The sequence below is a fragment of the Spodoptera frugiperda genome, chromosome 22 (genome assembly GCF_023101765.2).
Source record: "Spodoptera frugiperda isolate SF20-4 chromosome 22, AGI-APGP_CSIRO_Sfru_2.0, whole genome shotgun sequence".
Taxonomy (NCBI): domain Eukaryota; kingdom Metazoa; phylum Arthropoda; class Insecta; order Lepidoptera; family Noctuidae; genus Spodoptera; species Spodoptera frugiperda.
In genome coordinates, this window is record NC_064233.1 from 1,373,885 (window position 1) to 1,393,610 (window position 19,726).

General features: G+C 44.8%; 2 protein-coding genes across 8 annotated transcripts in view; one reads left to right on the top strand and one right to left on the bottom strand.

Annotated features, from left to right (window-relative positions):
- Positions 1–630: 630 nt before the first annotated feature.
- LOC118279622 (vacuolar protein sorting-associated protein 53 homolog) lies at positions 631–15,725 on the bottom strand. Of its 2 annotated transcripts, none has more exons than XM_035599280.2 (10): positions 15,510–15,725; positions 14,546–14,752; positions 13,940–14,158; positions 13,487–13,610; positions 8,830–8,948; positions 8,184–8,351; positions 7,574–7,697; positions 7,049–7,266; positions 6,536–6,704; positions 631–2,590 (listed from the first exon to the last, which is right to left on the bottom strand). In XM_035599280.2, exons 1-10 carry the CDS (start codon positions 15,633–15,635, stop codon positions 1,644–1,646), a joined length of 2,421 nt encoding a protein of 806 aa, XP_035455173.2. In that variant the 5' UTR covers positions 15,636–15,725; the 3' UTR covers positions 631–1,643. The 2 variants fall into 2 exon arrangements, with proteins under 2 accessions (XP_035455173.2, XP_050558691.1); XM_050702734.1 differs by having other exon boundaries at positions 13,469–13,610.
- Positions 15,726–15,983: 258 nt separating this feature from the next.
- Positions 15,984–19,726, top strand: part of LOC118279689 (cilia- and flagella-associated protein 410) — a 47,102-nt gene continuing 43,359 nt past the window's right edge. For 2 of the 6 annotated variants that reach the window (XM_050702756.1, XM_050702754.1), the window contains exon 1: positions 15,984–16,564. In XM_050702756.1, the coding sequence (XP_050558713.1) occupies positions 16,485–16,564 (80 nt within the window). In that variant the 5' untranslated portion in view covers positions 15,984–16,484. The remainder of the gene's footprint in view (positions 16,565–19,726) is intronic. The other 4 variants (XM_050702759.1, XM_050702758.1, XM_050702753.1 and 1 more) reach the window with 3 other exon arrangements.

Below are 19,726 nucleotides of genomic sequence, written 5' to 3' on the forward strand. Positions count from 1 at the left end.
CAGTGTTTAAGCTAGGACTTTCCCTATACTTATAGTACTCTTTGGTTAGGACTAGAGAGTTTTGCTGTTACTAGAACATTTTAATATTCGAATTCGAAACATTTTGTTTTTATTTCTGTACCAAAGGAGTATTATTTCTTTAGAGCGCTGCGCTGTACTCTCATAAAAATAAATGGAAACTCTTGATCAACACGACATAATACGATTATTAAATGAAATGTAATATTTGATTTGTAACACATGATGCTTGTAGCGTATTTTAAGTTATTACTTAGCAAGGTACCTAGCAGATCTGTCACTCACCTGCAATGTAAAGGAGACGGCCGTTGTTTTAGGGCCTAGCTGGAAGTTTTGTGAAACGAATAGCCATGAGATACTTACTTTCGACTGCACGGTTGGCGCGGTGGTTTGCAACTGGCTGTCGTACAACGAGTCGCGGGTTCGATTCCCACACGGAACAACTCTTTGTGTGATCTACAAACAATTGTTGTTCCGGGTCTGGGAGTGATGTGTATGTGAACTTGTATGTTTGTAAACGCACCCACGACACTGGAGAAAATCCTAATGTGGGGCAACGATTTAAAAAAATAAAAATACTAAATTAGGTATCTAAAATGAAACCAAATGCTGTATAGTTGTATAAAATTTATATTAGTTGTTCGATAACATTATTGCACATTACAAACATAAACATATTGATTAGTGGAATGTCAACATTATCACAAACTTATACACATATACTATGTCCAATTAAACACATTTATTAGGAAATTAACTAAATCTTACAAACACACGCGAATCTAGCCTCTATTACAATGAGGATAGGCACTTTCTGAGTGGTCAATTAGCTAAATATTTTAATTCATAGTTATTAACTTAATAATACAAAATAATCTAAGTACAGTCGTGAACATTAATACTAAATTAAAAAGAAACGAAAACAGACAAAATTAATAAAAGTACATAAATAATGAGGAAACAATACAGAGTGATTATTTTTACGAATCATTATTTCATAAGGCTTAGTATGAGTTTGTTTTTCGTTGAACGAGATCGTTTCATTACCGCAATGGGCGCTCTGATTGGCCAGCTCAACGAACTAACCAATCAGAGCGACCAATGCGATAACGTTTCGATCTCGTTCAATGAAAACAAGCTCGTACTAAGCTATAATCTTGACAAATTGTATATAGTAAGATGTGGTACATTGTACAATAATATTTAGCTAACTACACATACTATACACACATACGCTTGCAGGGAGCTTGTTGGTACTCTTAACTTGCAACCACCCCACATACATACAAACAGTCAATATGAACAAACCAAATTACCTACCAGACATGGGGCGGAGGAACAATTTATTTATTTACACATAGTTCATACTTCACACTTCTACTACAATCTCATTTCAGTCGATTTGCATTGATTTCATAACAAAATCACCGATACATAATATAGTCTTGTCTCTGTCACACGATTGACAAATTGTATGTGTGCGACAGAGACACACGCGCATTGTTTACACTTCGACTAGAGTATGTACGATGTTACTGACGGCGCGTGTACTCGTATGTAATGCGTTATACTGTCACAATCATAGGATTACTTGCTATATTACATGTATCTGTAGCGGACGTGTCTCACTTGCCGGAGTCTCCGCTGGCGTTCTTGGCGGTCTGCTTGAAGAGCGCGTCGAGCGCCGTCTGCTGCGCCTTGGTGAGCTTGGCGCCCTTCATGTCCAGCAGCTTGTGGAAGTCGGCCAGCGTGCAGTCCGGCAGCAGCTGCACGCACTGCGCCGCGAACCCGTCCAGCCCGTCCAGCGGCGCCATCACCAGCTTCAGGATCATCTCCGCCTTCGTCATCAGCTTGATCACCACCTTGGTGTAGGTGGCGGGGGCGGGGCGCCGCACCTCCGACCCCAGCCCCGGCAGCTCCAGCAGCGCCGTCTTCAGCATGTGCGTGTCCAGCAGGAGCTGCTCCGACCCCACCGTGGAGATGGGCTTGCACTTGTAGATGTTCTGGATGAACTTGGGGATGAAGGAGTTGGCGAACCGGATGCAGAACTGCGTGAAGTACTTGCGCGAGGAGGACAGGTTGTCCCGCAGGCGCGGCACCGTGTTGCGCAGCTGCATCAGGATCTGCGTGACGTACGAGGACTGGTCGCCCACGGCGTCCCAGTGCAGCCACGACACCTTCAGCATGGCGGCCAGCGCCGGCTCGCACGCCAGCTCCAGGTCCTGGACCAGCAGCTGGATGCAGGAGCTGATGAGCTTGTGGAACAGGTCCTGCTCGGGCGTGAGGTCGATCTTGTCGGCCAGCGCGGGCGCCACCTTCTCCTTGAGCTTCTGCTCGAGGTGCACGGTGGTCTCGAGGCAGTACTCGGCCGTGGTGATGACGCTGGTGAGGCGCGCCAGCTCGGGCGGCGAGTACCGCGCGTGGCGGCCGTCGTCGTCCCGCAGCAGCGTGTGCAGGTTGGTGACCAGCCCCCCCGCCACGCCCCCCGCCGGCAGCGCCGCGCGCGGGACCACCGCCTGCAGCACCGACCCCGCGTACTGCCGCAGGTACTTCTGGAACACTCCCGCCAGCTCTGGGGGGGGATGTTACAACAGTTAGTAATACGCGGCACGTGCGCTACTGTACACAAGGCACATGTGACCATGTCGCACGTGTGTGTGAGTGTCAACATGCAGGTATCGTGTAACGTCAACATCTACGGCGAGGCTCCGTCGCGTGCCGAGCGCGCTCTTACTACAAACAACTTTTGTTGTACCGAGTAACTCTACTATACATCTTGTATTGGATTATAGACTCTATATAACAGTTGTTCCCAACCAGTTGAAAATAATTTAATGATAAATGATATTTATTTCTGCAAGTTGGTTACAAAATAACACTTTTACATGTAAAAAATAAACACAAGACTACACCTCTATCCATTAAATAACAGTCCAACTGAGAGGAGCAACTGAGGTCAATAATCAGATTTATGAGTGAACGAGAAAATCTGAGTGTTACTTGTTTCATGTGGCCTTGTAACGAGTAATAATAATACTGATTGCGATGTTTCAGGTACTCGAGCCATCCGTCAATGTCTCGGCTCAACGACTCTCGGATCAGGTGCGGGTCATCCAACGCAATCGTAGATTGGACGAGGCTGCACTTGATCGGCTACGCTCAGAAGCACTGCGCAACCGTGTCGTCCCCGCCCCACCACAAGAGGTGGCACAAACACCTACAGCGTCACAAAATGTGACACCGACCACTCCTGCCGCTGGAGTGGAGGACGACAGGGTTGAACAAGTAAGTACTCAGTGCAATGAACGACTGAGGAGTGCTTTGGAGGATGCAATTCGTGAGTATAGATTTGCTCCTTTAAAACCAAAACTGCCACGTTTGCCCATGTGTGGAAGAAATAGGGCGCTGGTAAGCGCTCTGGATTCGCTACTTAAAACATATTTTGAAAGTAGCGAAAACCTCTATGATACACACTCGATTCTGTACTGTGGGGCGGTAGCAGCTTGTCGAGTAGCTAACGTCAGATTCTCGAATCTTGACGCAGCAGTCCGACCAAAACCAGCAGTACCAGCCTGGCAGTGCAGGATTGAACGTCGTATCAGTGAGGCCAGGGTGCTTATCGGCAAACTATCCTGCTTCAGGGATGGCAATACTCGTCCTAGAGTGACGCGCTTTGTAAGACGTGCATTTTTGGGGACTGAAACCAGTCCTCATGAATACATGTCACGTGTTACAGAGCGCATCGATTTCCTGAAGCAGAAAATCTACGCATGGGCAAATCGTATCAGGCGGTACAAAAAACGAGTAGAGCGATATACTCAGAATCGCATGTTCCAAAGAGATCAGAGATGGGTATATAGAAATTGGGAACGATCCAACCAAGATGTGACTGATGGGCGGCGACCGGATGATGAAGCCACTAACACATTTTGGCGCAACATCTGGTCGGTGCCTGTCAGCCACACAGAGGAAGACTGGATCTGTGATGTTGAGCGAAGGTGTGAAACTGTGCCAGAGATGGAGGAGGTGATAATCACCTCCTCTGATGTGAGCAGTGCAGCCTGTTCGGTCCCAAATTGGAAATCACCGGGGCCAGACGGGCTGCACAACTTCTGGCTCAAATGGTTCACCAGTTCACACGCTTGCTTAGCATCGCAATTCCAGGCAGCTTTAGAAGCTGGATCGTTGCCCCAATTTCTAACAACAGGCGTTACCCATCTGCTCCATAAATCAGGTAGTTCCACTGAACCCAAAAATTATAGACCAATAACATGTTTACCAACGGTCTATAAACTTCTTACATCTATTTTGAGAACAAAAATAACAAAACATATTGAAAAACATTCCATTATGTCTGTATCTCAAAATGGATGTAGGAAGGGGTCTCGTGGAACTAAGGAGCTACTCCTCATTGATATGGTTGTAAGCCAACAGGTTCGTCGGTCCCGAAAGAATTTGTCTACATGCTGGATAGATTATAAAAAGGCATATGACTCTGTGCCACATACATGGCTCATGAGGGTGCTGGAGTTGTATAAGATAGATGCAACTCTACGCGCCTTCTTGCAGTCATGTATGAGGCAATGGAATACTGTGCTTTGTTATCCGGGATGTAGACAAATCCAAGGGAGTGAAGAACCTGTAAGGATAGTGCGAGGAATATTCCAGGGTGACAGTCTGAGCCCACTATGGTTCTGCTTGGCCTTGAATCCTCTCAGTACTTTATTGGAGGCTTCAGGGCTAGGCTATCCTTTGCGGAGAAGGGGTCTAGTCATATCCCACTTGCTTTACATGGATGACCTCAAGTTGTTTGCTCCAAATAACAAACAACTGATGGAATTACTGAAAATAACTGAAAAATTTAGTAGTTCCATCAGAATGGAATTTGGAGTAGATAAATGTGCTGTCATGCATGTGAAGCGAGGAGGGATTGTGGAATCTGAGGGTCTAGAACTCTCAGATCTCACAAAACTAAGAGCACTCTCCGCAAATGATACTTACAAGTACCTGGGTATGTCAGAGGGATTAGGCATTAATGGACCGGACATGAAGCAATCGTTACGGGAACGCTTCTTTGGCCGCCTGAATAAAGTGCTGAAAAGTTCATTATCAGGCGGAAACAAGGTGCGAGCCTATAACGGTTGGGTCATGCCGGTTCTGATGTATTCTTTTGGTATACTCAAGTGGACTCAGACTGAACTTGACACCCTGGATAGGCGAGTCCGAACACTGCTGACTGCAAATCGTATGCATCACCCTCGTTCATCGATCATGAGGTTGTACATCCCGCGGAAATGTGGGGGTCGAGGCTTATTAAATGCTAAGACCCTTCATAACCGTGAGGTGTGCAACCTCAGGGAATATTTCCTGAAAGTAAACGAGGGTATGCATCGAGAAGTAGCAGCAGTGGACAATGGATTCACTCCACTATCTTTAGCAAAAGAGAACTGGCGCAAACCTGTGGTACTAAGCGTCAATGACCGCAAGGAGGTATGGCATAGCAAGGAGCTCCACGGACGCTTCTTCCGGGCCCTTCATGGACCCAGTGTAGATTTTCTAGCGTCTGTATCTTGGCTACGATTCAGTAATCTCTTTGGAGAAACTGAAGGATTTGTCTGTGCAATTATGGACGAAGTTATCCTTACGAATAACTACCGGAAATATATTATTAAGGATGGGACCGTTGACATATGTCGGGCATGTCATAGTCCTGGTGAATCCATAAGACATATAATTTCTGGTTGTGGTCGTTTGGCTAATGGTGAATATTTGCATAGACATAATCAGGTGGCCAAGATTATTCACCAGCAACTTGCTTTGCAGTACCAACTTGTTGAGTTTGAGGTTCCATACTACAAGTATGTGCCCGATCCAGTTCTCGAAAACGGCCATATCACGTTGTACTGGGATCGATCTATCATCACTGACAGGACTATTGTAGCCAATAAACCTGATATAGTGGTGATAGACCGACAAGCGCGCCGCACGATGATAATCGATATCACCATCCCTCATGACGAGAACCTCGTGAAAGCTGAAAAAGATAAACAAATAAAATATCTTGACTTGGCTCACGAGGTTGTCGACATGTGGAATGTGGATTCGGCTATCGTTGTGCCGATAGTCGTGTCGGCCAATGGATTAATTCCCAACAGCCTCGACAACCACCTTAGGAGGCTGGGGTTGGGCGGATGGATCAAGGGCCTGATGCAGAAGGCAGTACTCCTCGAAACGGCACGTATTGTGAGGAGGTTTCTGTCTCTGGAGCCCTAACCACCGGTGGCTTGGACCATGCTCCCGCTACTGGTCGGCTCCTATTTTTATATTTTTAAATATTATTTTATTTTATATGTGTAGTATTTAAAAATGTAAATCTAGAGAATGTTAAACAAATAAAAAAAAAAAAATACTGATTGAAATGTACTATTGTATTACATGGAAGTGATTTGATTTAGTCTCAAACTTGACAAGAATGATATAAAAGTGATCTTCGGAAAAAGGGTGGTTGTCAACTGACCGAGCATGGGTTCCCCGGTGGTGAGGCGCGCGCACTGCACGAGGCACTTCTTGTAGAACAGGAACAGGTCCGCGCACGACGAGATCACCGCGCCCCCCGCGCCCCCCGCACCCACCCCGCCCGCCGCGCTCGCCCCCCCACTGTCCGACGTAGCTGACGCCTTCGCGTCCTGCAATAGCACGAAGAAGATTGTTCCTTATACTATTTAACTTTATATTAATAAAAAGTGCAATGGCCCTTTTTCCACAACCACTCCTAAACTTTTTAATAAGTAAAGAAATACCTAAACAAAGACTTTACCTTTACCTTTGATATCACCTATAGGTTAATAAATGTCGTTAAGTGTCACTTAACCTACAGATTCCTCAAAGCATTTATTTCAACTAGACCATACACTTACTCATTTTGAAGCGTAAAAACGAATAGAAAACTCAAGTTTGCTTAGCGATAGGACATTGTATCTATCTTGTCCGATCAGTCTGAGATTATATGAGCATGTACATTGTACAGTACCTGTATGAACCGCTCCATGAGCTCGCTGAGGTTGGCGTCGAGCGAGCTGACGTACAGCGACAGGTACGGCTCGAAGCAGGCCCCGATGAGCCCCACCCACGCCGACCCCGCGGGGCCCGGGCCCCCGCCCGCGCCGCCCTGCCCCCCGTCCCCCAGCTCTGTCTGCGTGTCGGGCTTGTTCTCGGCGACGTCCAGGGGCTCCGCACCCAAGTCTGTACCTGTATACATGGGAGATTCTAGGTATTGAATTTGTACGCGAATATTAGTTATCGGACGTCAGGTTGCCAGTTTGTAAAATGTGTTGCCATATTTAATAATAACGGATTCGAATGATTGAATTTCAACCATTTCGATATTATTTTATTATCTTTTCACAGTCACATAATTATTTGTTATCCACTTCACAAGACTAGAATTCTGAATCGATTTTATTCCGGGCTAGTTTAATTTAGTGACATTAGACTGTGTTTATGTCACAAACAGTATATTAACTATACAGTAGAGGGTAGGCAGCAGTGCGGGTACCTGTGAACCGCTTGTGCAGCAGTAGCTCGAAGTTGTATGTCTTCTGTATGGCGTACAGCAGCAGCTTCACGTCCAGCTCGCCGCGCCGCGCCGCCAGCAGCGCGCCCAGCGCACTGCATGTCATCTGCCGTAACGATACACGGTGATGATATTATGTCAACTGGTTTTATTTGAATGAAGTATACAATAAACATTATAATTTTGTTACATATTAACAATCTGTATACCAGGCAGTGGCACACGGGGTCAGTAGTGGCAAACTATATCTCTGGTGTCATACTGTGTCATTGTTGTCAAATTGTGTTATTGTTGTCAGATTGTATCATTATTGTCAGATTGTGTCATTGTTGTCAGATTGTGTCATTGTTGTCAGACTGTTTCATTGGTGTCAAATTGTGTCATTTGTGTTAGACTGTGTTATTGGTGTCCTACAGAGTTACAGTCAGAATGTACATATAGTAGTGTCACTTCATACCGTATCACACAATCTCATGAATGTCATCGGCGTTACATTTTGTGTCCACGGTCATTAGTGTCACTGATGGCCACAGTGTCGGCTAGTGTCTGTCTGTATTCTGTATCACTCGCATATTTGGCGTGTCCCACGAACCTGACAGAACTGCTGCGCGATCCTCTCGCTGAGCCGCCAGGAGTGCGGGAAGAGCGCGGCCAGCGAGTCCTCGAAGGCCAGCAGGTGCCGCTTGAGCCACGCGTAGCGCCGCTCCACGTGCGACACCCACGCGTACTCCTGCTCGCCAGAGAACAGGTGCTCGTACTCCTGGAACCAAGCGACGGACACGGATGAGGAAATTTAACAATTTAAACATATTATAATCAATACCATATGGTCGGTTTTTTTATAAATGTAATAAATAGCTACAGCGTTAGTATTAATAATGTGATTAAAGTACTGATGGTGGAGTACTATAGGAGGTTCTATATGTATAGTTTCATTTGAAAATTCGATTAATCACATTTTTTCGTGAACAACTTAAAAGGCACTCTGATGGCTTATCATATAAAGTTTGAGGTGCATTGCGTTGTTGCGAGTTTACTTGCCTACTCGCTACAATACCATTGACAATGAGGGGGAGACTCATCCAATGACTTCCCCCGCCGTGAGTAAAACGAGAGGGGGTGTCAGATAGAGCCGGAGCCCCAGTAACCCGCTAAATGTGATGTAGTAATAGTATGAGTGTATTATGTAGTAATAGTATGAGTGTACTATGTAGTAATACTAAGCTCTGGATAAGTACCTGTAGTTGCATGTTGATGAACCACTTGAGCAGGTCTTGCTTGACGCGCGGCTCCAGGATGTCCACCACGCCGCACGCCTCCGACAGGGTGCGGTGCGACACCCCGCCCTTACTGCCCGCTGTCATACAGTCATATTATTACAATATACAGTATACATACAGTGTGGGGGGTCATGTACCAGTGTGGGGGTGTCATGTAACAGTGTGGGGGGGTCATGTAACAGTGTGGGGGGTCATGTGCCAGTGTGGGGGGTCATGTAACAGTGTGGGGGGGTCATGTAACAGTGTGGGCGGGTCATGTATTTATTTTATTTATTTATTTATTTCGTACATACATCTATCATTACAGTTTCCCAATGCGATAGTGTAGTAAATTACAGAATCCTTAAATTACAATAAACATAAAAAACATAAAAAAAAACAATAACACATGAAAAACAATAACATACTTAACACTAACAAATATACACATCAAAATCTCTACAAGTAACATAATACGTACAAAGTCACTCTTGTGAATTCGCTCTGTGAACAGGTGAGTACATCAATTCTCTCTGCAACTAGATTTAGTGTGCGCAACGCTCTCGTGAGAGGGAAGCTCTCCAGCAACTTGGTTCGACTGCGCGGCACCATAAACAAGGTGGGCTGTCGTCGACGTTGCACGTACTTATCGGGAACCCTCAAGCCCATCCACTGTAATATTCCCGGATTATGTAAGATCCCCCTAAATACCCTAAGTGTGTATGACGCCAGCGCTAGATCCCTCCTAGTTTCCAATTTGTTGTATCCCACCATGCCCAATACAAACAAGGTAGGATACATCAAAGGGTAGAAAGGATACACCCCATACAGCCTGAGGTACATGTATCGGGTGTATTTATTCTGAATGCGCTCCAACATGAGATTATATTTAGCCTCATGTGAAGCCCATATCGCTGCATTACACTCCAGCTGACTTCTTATTAGGGCGTCATACAATACCGATATGGCTTTCATGTTCGTGAACGATGCTGCTGTACGAAGTACAAAACCCAGACGTTTGTAAGCTTTTTTGCAAACACTTGTTATGTGTTCACGAAATCGTAACTGGGTGTCCATACGAACGCCAAGATCTCGCACCACCTCCTCCCGCTTCAATGGCGCGTTGTCCACTTTGTAGCTATAATGGAGTGGTTCTCTAGCTCGACTGAACGTAAGTACAGAACATTTGTTGACGTTAAATTGCAACTTGTTGTTTTGACTCCACTGAACTACGCGATCAATGTCCTGTTGAAGGTGGCGACAGTCATCCTCGCTTTCGATAGCCAGGAGCAACTTAAGGTCGTCTGCGAATAGTAGACACTTGGCATGTCTTACTACGTCCGGCAGGTCATTTATCATGATAATGAATTTTAACGGCCCCAAATTGCTGCCTTGGCTCACGCCCGACCTAGTACAATAAGACTCAGACCGGTATCCACTGTATTCCACGTACTGTTTCCTGTCCCTCATATAGCTCACAAAAAAATGGAGCAACTTGGGTGTGCAGCCCACCTTAGCTAACTTCGATAATAGGACATCATTATCCACCAGGTCAAATGCTTTCCTAAAATCAAAGTAGGCGGCGTCCACCTGCACCCCGGAGTCCATATGAGGAACCAAGTACGTCATAGCATTCAGTAGATTGCTGGTCGTGCTACGCTCCGGTCGGAAGCCATGCTGTGCATCTGATAGTTGTGATGCCACTTGCTGCTGGACGTCACGCTGAATGACCGCCTCAAACACCTTCGCTGGTGTTGACAGAATCGCCACAGGTCTAAAATCCTCAACCGCTGTACCATTTCCGCCTTTTGGTATAGGAATTACGCGGGTAATCTTCCATTGTGCTGGGAAATATGATGTTTCCAAACACAAGTTAAATATACACGTGAGTGGTTCCGCCAGTACCGATCGACAATCTCGCACGACAAATACTGGAATACCATCCGGACCTGCTGACCGCTTTGGTTTGAGTCGCGCCATTGCCGCTTGCACCTGATCAACTGTGAAGCGCGAGACATGCACACGCGCGCTGTGCACGCCTCCCGCTTCCACCGCTTCTTGCACCTCGAGCCTTGCCGGCTCCTTACTGTACACACTATAAAAATATTTTGCAAATTCCATCGCACATTCAGGATCGGTCAACACTGAGCCCTCTTTTATGATTTTACGATGGTTTCTAGCTTTCTCTTTTGATCTAATATAGTCCCAAAAAGCCTTAGGATCCCTCGCCATGTTATTCTGTAAACGCTCCTGATACTTTTGGTACTCTCGAGAAATACCTTTTTTAATTCGCGCCCTACATACAGAAAATCTATCATAATCAATACGCGACTGTGTAGATTTATATCGCTTATGATAACTTGCTTTCAATCGAATATCAGAAATGATCTCCCTAGTATACCACTCAGGATAGCAATACTTGCTGTTTATATGTATACTTCGTTTTTTGGGAACACAACCATCTATTACTGTATTAAATACACTGTAAAAGAATTCCAAAGCTTCCTCTGGTTGCTGAATACTATAAAGAGGGCTCCAATCAGCAGCCGCTAAAGATAAATACAGCAAATGAAAATCCGCTTTATTTAAGTTCCATTGCTGTTCAATTTGCCCTACGGGTACCTGTCTGTCCGCCGCCATTGACACGGCTGCTGTTGGTACTGAGGGATGCATCGCGCTTACAGCAATCTGTACGGTTATCGTGAGTGGCGGGTGATACGCGTCCACCGGTAGTACCAGAGAATCGTCCGCCCCGCATACTTTCCCGTATAACGATAGCGAACACAACACCAAATCCAATTGTCTCCCATCACAGTTAGGTACTGTATTTATTTGAGCAAACCCACAACAGGACAGAAAGAATTCGAAATAATTTACAATGTTCTCATTACAAGAGTATAGATTAAAATCACCTAACAATATAACATATTTATATTTTACACACATTTGTTCTAGAATTCTAAAAAATATCATATACTCCTTTTCATTAGTATTTGGGGGTAAATACACAACGCAACATAAAAACATAAACCTATCATTAACATGCACCGTCGCACAAACCAGTTCAAACGAGCAGTTATCTATGATGACGTCACTCGGTGTCACTCGTCGTAGCTCAAGCCCGTGTGTGGCCACGAGAAACGCTCCACCTTGCTTCCGCCCGTCCGCCCGGTCACATCTTATTATTTGGTACCCTGGTGGCACTATCTCCGCATCCTTTATAGAATCGTTACATCCGGTTTCTGTTATCGCAAATATGTCGGCCTTAAACGATTCTATATTATTGCAAAATTGACTTAACTTTGTCCGAAGACCTCTGACATTTTGATAATAAAAATCAAAACTCCTTATTTTCTTTCTTTGATCAGCTTGATGATTTGCGAAACCAAATCCATTCACTAAATTCTGTGTTGACAGGCCATATATCAGGTTGAAATAACTTTTCGTACGCTGATTCAGGTACAGTTATAATAAAAGATGCATAGTCTCTCTGGGTTTTATGCTTAATCTTCTCAATTTTGACAAAGACATCTGAGCCACACGTACCTTTTACATGCGATATAAGTTTTTCAACTGTGGTTTCTGTTGACAATCTCCAAACGTGAAGGTGCTTCTTTCTTTCTGTTGCCTGTATTCCAGCTAGATCCATATTTTTCCCCTTCAGTACAAATTTGGATTGAAAACGTCCTTTATTCCTTTGTACTTTAATCCACTCATGATTATCCATATTTTCTGCTTTATTGCAACTGTTCAAGTCATCTACTATCTCTCTATGAGGCTGATTCACAAGTTGGGACTGTTGAGACTCAGTTATCGGTGAGCGACCTGACGCTGTTTTCGTGGCCTCAATCTTTTTACTCACGCGGGTAGTAGTAGAATTTTTTAACTTATGGTCACCACGAGCCACCTCCGAGTATGTACTTGGGACTGTTAGTTGTGTAGTCACTTCCACACTTGATTTTAAATTCTGTGATGAACTATCACCACTTTCATCCGCATGATCCGCATGGTTGATAGAAGGCAACAACTCCTTTTGAACCAATTGGTCTTGAATTACCTTCATATTAGTTTTTAGCAATTCTAATTCTGTAACAGTGTGGGGTGTCATGTACCAGTGTGGGGGGTCATGTAACAGTGTGGGGGGTCATGTAACAGTGTGGGGGGTCATGTAACAGTGTGGGCGGGTCATGTGCCAGTGTGGGGGGTCATGTACCAGTGTGGGGGGGTCATGTAACAGTGTGGGCGGGTCATGTAACAGTGTGGGGGGTCATGTAACAGTGTGGGGGGGTCATGTAACAGTGTGGGGGGGTCATGTAACAGTGTGGGCGGGTCATGTACCAGTGTGGGGGGTCATGTAACAGTGTGGGGGGTCATGTAACAGTGTGGGCGGGTCATGTAACAGTGTGGGGTGTCAGGTACCAGTGTGGGGGGTCATGTAACAGTGTGGGGGGTCATGTACCAGTGTGGGGGTCATGTAACAGTGTGGGGGGTCATGTACCAGTGTGGGGGGTCATGTACCAGTGTGGGGGGGTCATGTACCAGTGTGGGGGGTCATGTAACAGTGTGTGGGGTCATGTAACAGTGGGGGGGTCATGTACCAGTGTGGGGGGTGATGTACCAGTGTGTGTGTGTGTACCGGTGAAGGCGTCCTTGAAGTCCTGCAGTATCTGCGCGGCGAGCTGCGCGCGGATGGCGGTGACCTGGTCGCGCAGCGCCGACAGCTCGCGGATCTCGCGGTAGCACTCGAAGTGTTGCAGCACCTGCACGGAGACGCAAGGGAAATCATTAGGACGGATGCACAGTATATTAACTGAACTAAATTTAAGACACGGACAAGGGGTTCGTGTTCGATCCCCGATTCCCATTAGGGGCAAAGTATTATTAGGCATTTTTCTCTGTAGTGGCAAGGGATCTGGAATTGTGCCCCATATATGGTAATAGGCTCACCCCCTATTACATGGGACTTATAAAACAAATGGTGAAAAAAGGCTGTACAGCGGCATTACGTGCTATAATGTGTACCTCTGCCTACCCCTTCGGGAATAAAAGGCGTGACGTTAAATAACAACAATGATGTAAGCCGGCATACCTCCATGATGGCCTGCATGGGCAGCACGATCTCCTTGTACTGCCGGCTGGCGGTCATGGCCCGCAGCGTGTGCACGCCGCCCACCAGCATGTGCAGGTGGTTGAGCGCCGTGATGGCGGCCGTCAGGTTGGACTTGGCGCAGTCCAGCTGCTTGATCTCCGACGTGATCTCGCGGACCATGCTCTCGCTGCGCTCCGCCTTCTTGTTTATGTCTGCTACCTGCAACCAGGGAACGATGGGATTCAAATATGTTCATATACAATGTCATTTTGATTGCTGAAAAGAAAGGCAGAGGTCAAGGTGCATGAACATGTTAAAAATGCGATAAAAGAAATTACATGATAAATGTCTACATTATAGGGAGTTAGGGAGTGACCCTATTACGTTACTTACCAGACCTGATCAGAATAATATTTAGAGAATTTTTTAAACCTGGAAATATTTAAATTATACTTTTTTAATATTATTACCTTGCCTAATGCTAGAATCACTCTCAACTCCTCTTGATCAGTAGTTGCGCTTATGACTACTCAATCAATTGAGACAATGTAGGTATATTTTATTATTATTCAGCATTCTCTCATTCTCTATTATAGGATCATTCACCTGTAGTGCCAGTTCCCCAATACAGCGCTGTGCCTCCAGCAGTGCCTGTTGCCCGGCGTCCCTCTGCTCGGCCTGCGCCCGCACGAGGCGGCGGATGTCGTGCTCCACGCCCGCCAGGTGGAACTCGCAGCGCGCCGCCGCGCTCTCCACGCCTGACAGAGACTGCTCCGTCGGGAACACTCGGTTGATGTATGCTACTGCATCAAACTGCAATTCAAAAATATAACCAATTTCATTTCTATTTATTTTGTGTTTAAATAATACTTTTTAGAAGATTTCAAACAAAAAAAAAAAAATTGTCTAGGGGAATACAAAATCTCAGTCCACTCTGAGCAACTTAATATAGTTAATCAGTTTCTTGATTTAAATAAGTCAAATCCAAATAAGTACAAAATCTTTCAAACAATAAAATTAGGATTAAGGATAGTCACAACAATTATACGACAACATAGTAGACAAACTGCAGATACTTTGAGTTAAACTGAGAATTTAACTGCACACACACAACTGTAATTCTTGTTAAAATTGACTGTCCTGCAGGTTTAAAAAAAAAACGATTTATCACCATTCTGAGGGTTATGTTGTACAATAACAGTAGTCTGTCAGGATACTTTACATAGGCGTCTTATACTGGGTTGAATGTTTACATATTAACAACATTACTTGTTAATATGTAAACATATCAATACAATTAGATAATTGTAAAAGTCAAAGCTTAGTCAACATACCAGTACTGTGACATTAACAGTACTTAAACTATTACAGTTCTCTAGTCTCAAACAAATTCCTTCAACCTTACAAATATAAGCCAATTTTCATCATCAAATTGCAAACTGTAATTAATTGATACAAGTGTATTCATCGTGTTAGTAAGACGGAATGATTGTACAAACGTAACATTAGTCCAACAGAGACAAGAAAGCAACAAAATTAATATTTTTATTAAAGAATATCCGAAACTAACTTCTGCACTATCGAACTGCTCCGTTCCTCCCATCATTTCTTCGATGCGGGTCATCACGGAGCTTGGGAAGTTGATCTGTACCTCTGGCCCACTATCCTTGTCATCTAATATATCGTTAGAATCCATATTTATATCACTTTTTGTTAAATAATCCACAAGTCCGTGCGACAACCGCAAATTCTGTTGACACTGTTGACGTCGAAACGTCACTATCGAAATTCAACAGTCACTGTCATTTTGACGTTTGACGCGAATGTAACCTGTCACTACTAACAATATAGTGAGATTGCCATCAATGAGATTAATTTTATATCTTCGTAGATTTTATTTTGATAGATTTCTTATTTAATTTATAAAAGAAAAGTATGTGAATAAACTATAGGATTAATTTTTCAAATACGAAAAAATAAACCAACCAAAGTGACGTTTCCTTCCGGTTTTGTTTCCATTGTTTTCTCAGAAACTGTCACTGTCACTGATGATTGACATCAGTGAAATGTCAAGAAGAAAATCGCATTTTCCGAGTTTTCCTCGCGTGTTTTAAGAATTTATTCATTCGAATGGATTAAATTTTACTGAAGTTTTTATGTGCTTTTAAGATTTAATTTGATCACGCTACATGTTAAATTGCTAGTTTCAAACGATGCTTTAAGTTTAAAATTGAAGTAGACGTTCCTTGGTTCACAAGTCGATGTTAACCATATCAGCTGTTAACATATCGCCGCGAGTCGTGAGTCAGTGGAAACGTCTACAGTAATTAAGTCGACCGCCAACGAACGTCAAGTGAGCGGAGTCGTCGCGCGAGATCGCATCGCTTGCTTATTGTTTTCAGTTATTTGGCCGCGCTCGGAGCGCGTTCTCGTCGCGTGTTCCGCCGCAATGTACTCCGCGCAAAGTTCGCCGTGAATACTAAACCTCAGTTAGTTCGGTCGCAGTTTTATTGTTGGAACACCAGTGTCAGTGCAGTGCGGGACCATGGCTCGTCTCACTGAAGAAATGGTGATCGCGCGCTCCAAGCAGTCGGACCTCACGGCGATCAAGAAGCTGAACTGCTGGTGAGTACATGAGTCAGGCTGTGTACTGTGTAGGGCATACAGCCGCCGCACTGGCTGGCCGCGGCGCGGACAAAGGAACATTCGAAAATTAAAATCTTCAACGGCCTAGTCTCGGCGTCCGTTCGTCGTGGTTTGTCGTAATGTGAAATCGCAGGCAGTGCAGTGCACGGAGGCGGAACGTAAACGTATTTGTTTGGTTTAACGTGCAGTTCATGGTCTTAAGGTTTATCATGTTTTCATTGGAGCAGCTGCACACTGATTGCTCTTTCACTTTTACGAACATTTGTGTCTGGTCCATGGAGCATGAGATTATGTTCCATTAATCTCTTTAATTGCACATTAATGGAGCTATGTCTATACTTACTGTGAGAAACATTCATTATGTTGTCTGTGGTCTACTGATGTACCTGTGTGTACTACATACTGCCAGTACATAGTGATCTCCTCTCATTCAAGTATTGATGGCATATTGTTTACTGGAGCCATTCCAGCTTAACCCCATAAAGGAGCTATATAACTAACCACCAGATTAATGATAAACTCTGGCATTTATCATAATGTAGAGATAAGCAGGACATTATTAGTTTATGATCATGTTGATTCTACTGACTTAGAATAATGTACACACACATTATCAATACAACTATTAGATTATAATAACTATATAATGATATCTTATTGTTATCAGATCATAAACTAGTTGGTGTAGGCCACAATAAATATGTCCCAAACACATTGATTTATAATCAGTATCCAGTAGGAATGTTATCAGTATAATGTAATAAAAACAATATTCCAATAGGAAAACTATTAATATCAATACAAATAGATAACTTCAGGTGTCAGATATTACATCAACTATCAGGTAAAATATAATAAAATATATAAACTCCATTACATTACATAAATAGGCTTCCATTATGTTAAGTAACACCTTTTACATAGACACTGTAATACATATTATACATAGTTTCACTGAATAATTTATTCTATCATATTATTCAATCCCAAACCGACTTCACGAACTGATGATTGATAGTAAACAGAAAACCTCCCCGTCGCTGGTGGCTGCTATTCCCTTATGGATACGTCCGGGGGGAAGGGCAGTACTGGCTGGTGCACCCTGGGTACGGGAAGGAGTCTCTCCTATCGCATGTATTACTGGGATAGGAGAGACTGCTCTCTGGAGCTAATTTCTGCTGGGGCGAAGGGTCGTCCCCGAGGGTTCTTCCATATGAACTCTACCGTTGTAGAGTGCAGTATGGAGGAGCGAGGAGTAGGCCGCGAGATACTTTACACCTCGCGGTTTAGGGATCTTGCGGCATTATAGCCAAGAGATCGGAGAGGAAGATAGGTCGTGAGATGTTTCACATCTTGTAACCTTAAAAATAAAAAATAAAAAATACAAAAAAATACAAAAAATATATAACAAAAACAAACAAAAAAAGACGTTTTAGAAGGAGAAAAACAGGGACCTCACCCTTTAAAGGATCTTATGAATGGCAAACGAGAAAAGTGTATATGTACCCCAGGGCGGTACCGGCTGCTCCGCAGTCGGAGAATCCGCCACGGAACCCTCGGGTTCCGTCTGCCCCTCGTACTCTGGGGGGGGCATCGAATGCCATCTGGTGTCCACACCAGCTGCCAGTTCAACTGGCCAAATTAATTATTTTGAGAGTTCTAGCCCCATGGGGGTTACTTTGTCCGACGGGGAGTCGGGCAACCCTTCCTCCAGGTTCTGGAGGAAGCGTACGCGCGATGAGGTTGTGGATCAGTCAGGATCAATAGGTCTCTCTTCTAGTGAGGAGAACTTATTAGCTGCAAAGGTGACGATAGCTCGTCGAGGGCGTGCTGCATCCGCTACGACAAATGTGTCACAGCGAGAGTTACGGCGGCGTTTTTTGCATCCCGATAGTTGCGCGCTTCCGCGCAATGAAGAGGATCAGGGCGAGAGCTCTGCCACATCGCTTATAAGTACTAAAGCAGAGCTTAACGCTGCGAAGCGGGAGCAACGTCGAGCCATTGCAGCCGATGAGGTATCGGAAATGGCTCGACGTGCTCGAGAAAGAAAAGCTGCGCAAGCAGCGGAAGGAGGAGAGATGTCAGCGGCAGCGCTAAGTCGTCAGGTGTTGGACGGTGTGGACGTGGTATTGAAGGTTGCCACAAAATCCGGAAACCTTAAGACCACATTCGTTCGTGCGCTCAAAGAGGCAGCTAGCGACATTAAAGATGCGGTTGAAGTTCTCCTAAATAGAACTACTTCTGATGAGGTCGCTAAATTGCAGGAGGAGAATAGCCGCCTTCGATCAGACCTTGAAGATCTTCGGCAGCAGGTTGCTGTGCTTGGTGTGCAGCAACAGAGACAGTCTACCCCTGCCCCTGAAGTTATAACACCTACACCGGCACCTTCATCAGTGCCTACGTTCACTCCTACTCCCGTGTCTGTTCATGCAAAGACACCGGTACTTACACGAGCGGACGATGAGGTGGAGCAAATCGTACGTATTTGTATGCTTCAATGTGGAAACATGATGAATGCGCGCCTCGAGGATATCACTCGGCGCCTTCCTGCCGAAAATCTTAGACCACCGCTTGCAGCAGATAGACGGAAGTTAGACAAGTCACCAAGGTCAGTGCTAGCAAGGGAAAAGGCTGCGGTGGTCATTCCATCGCAAAATTCTTCAACCGTGAAAGGATCTAAGGACGAGACCTGGGCCACAGTTGTAGGTAGAAAAAAGGCCCGAAAAGCCGCTAAAATGTCGTCGGCTGCAGCGCAAACATCTGCTGCAGCCACAAAAGTGGTACCTACCCAACGTGCCAAAAAAGGGGATCAACGGATTTCGCCAAAAATTCACGCTCCACGTTCTGAAGCTGTAACAGTCACATTACAGCCAGGAGCTATAGAAAGAGGTGTTACTTATAAGAGGGTGATTGCGGAGGCAAAGGCAAAAATTAAGCTGTCGGAACTTGGTTTGCCGTGTGTTAAGCTCAAAGTAACAGCAACCGGTGCAAGGTTGTTTGAAGTTCCCGGAGCATCTAGTTCCAGTGTTGCAAAAGCGGATCTTCTTGCTGCCAAATTGAGGGAGGTCCTAAATCTGGATGATGTTAAGGTCTCCAGGCCTACGAAGACTGCAGAGTTGCACATTCGTGGTCTGGATGACT

What these genes read in the sequence shown, in the direction of transcription:
- LOC118279622 (XM_050702734.1), bottom strand. Translation starts at nt 15,635, where the DNA reads ATGGATTCTAACGATATATTAGATGACAAGGATAGTGGGCCAGAGGTA. An exon ending in AGCAGTTCGATAGTGCAGAA is followed by an intron (nt 14,753 to 15,509) that starts GTTAGTTTCGGA and finishes TTTGAATTGCAG; the next exon opens with TTTGATGCAGTAGCATACAT. An exon ending in CCATGCAGGCCATCATGGAG is followed by an intron (nt 13,611 to 13,939) that starts GTATGCCGGCTT and finishes GTCTCCGTGCAG; the next exon opens with GTGCTGCAACACTTCGAGTG.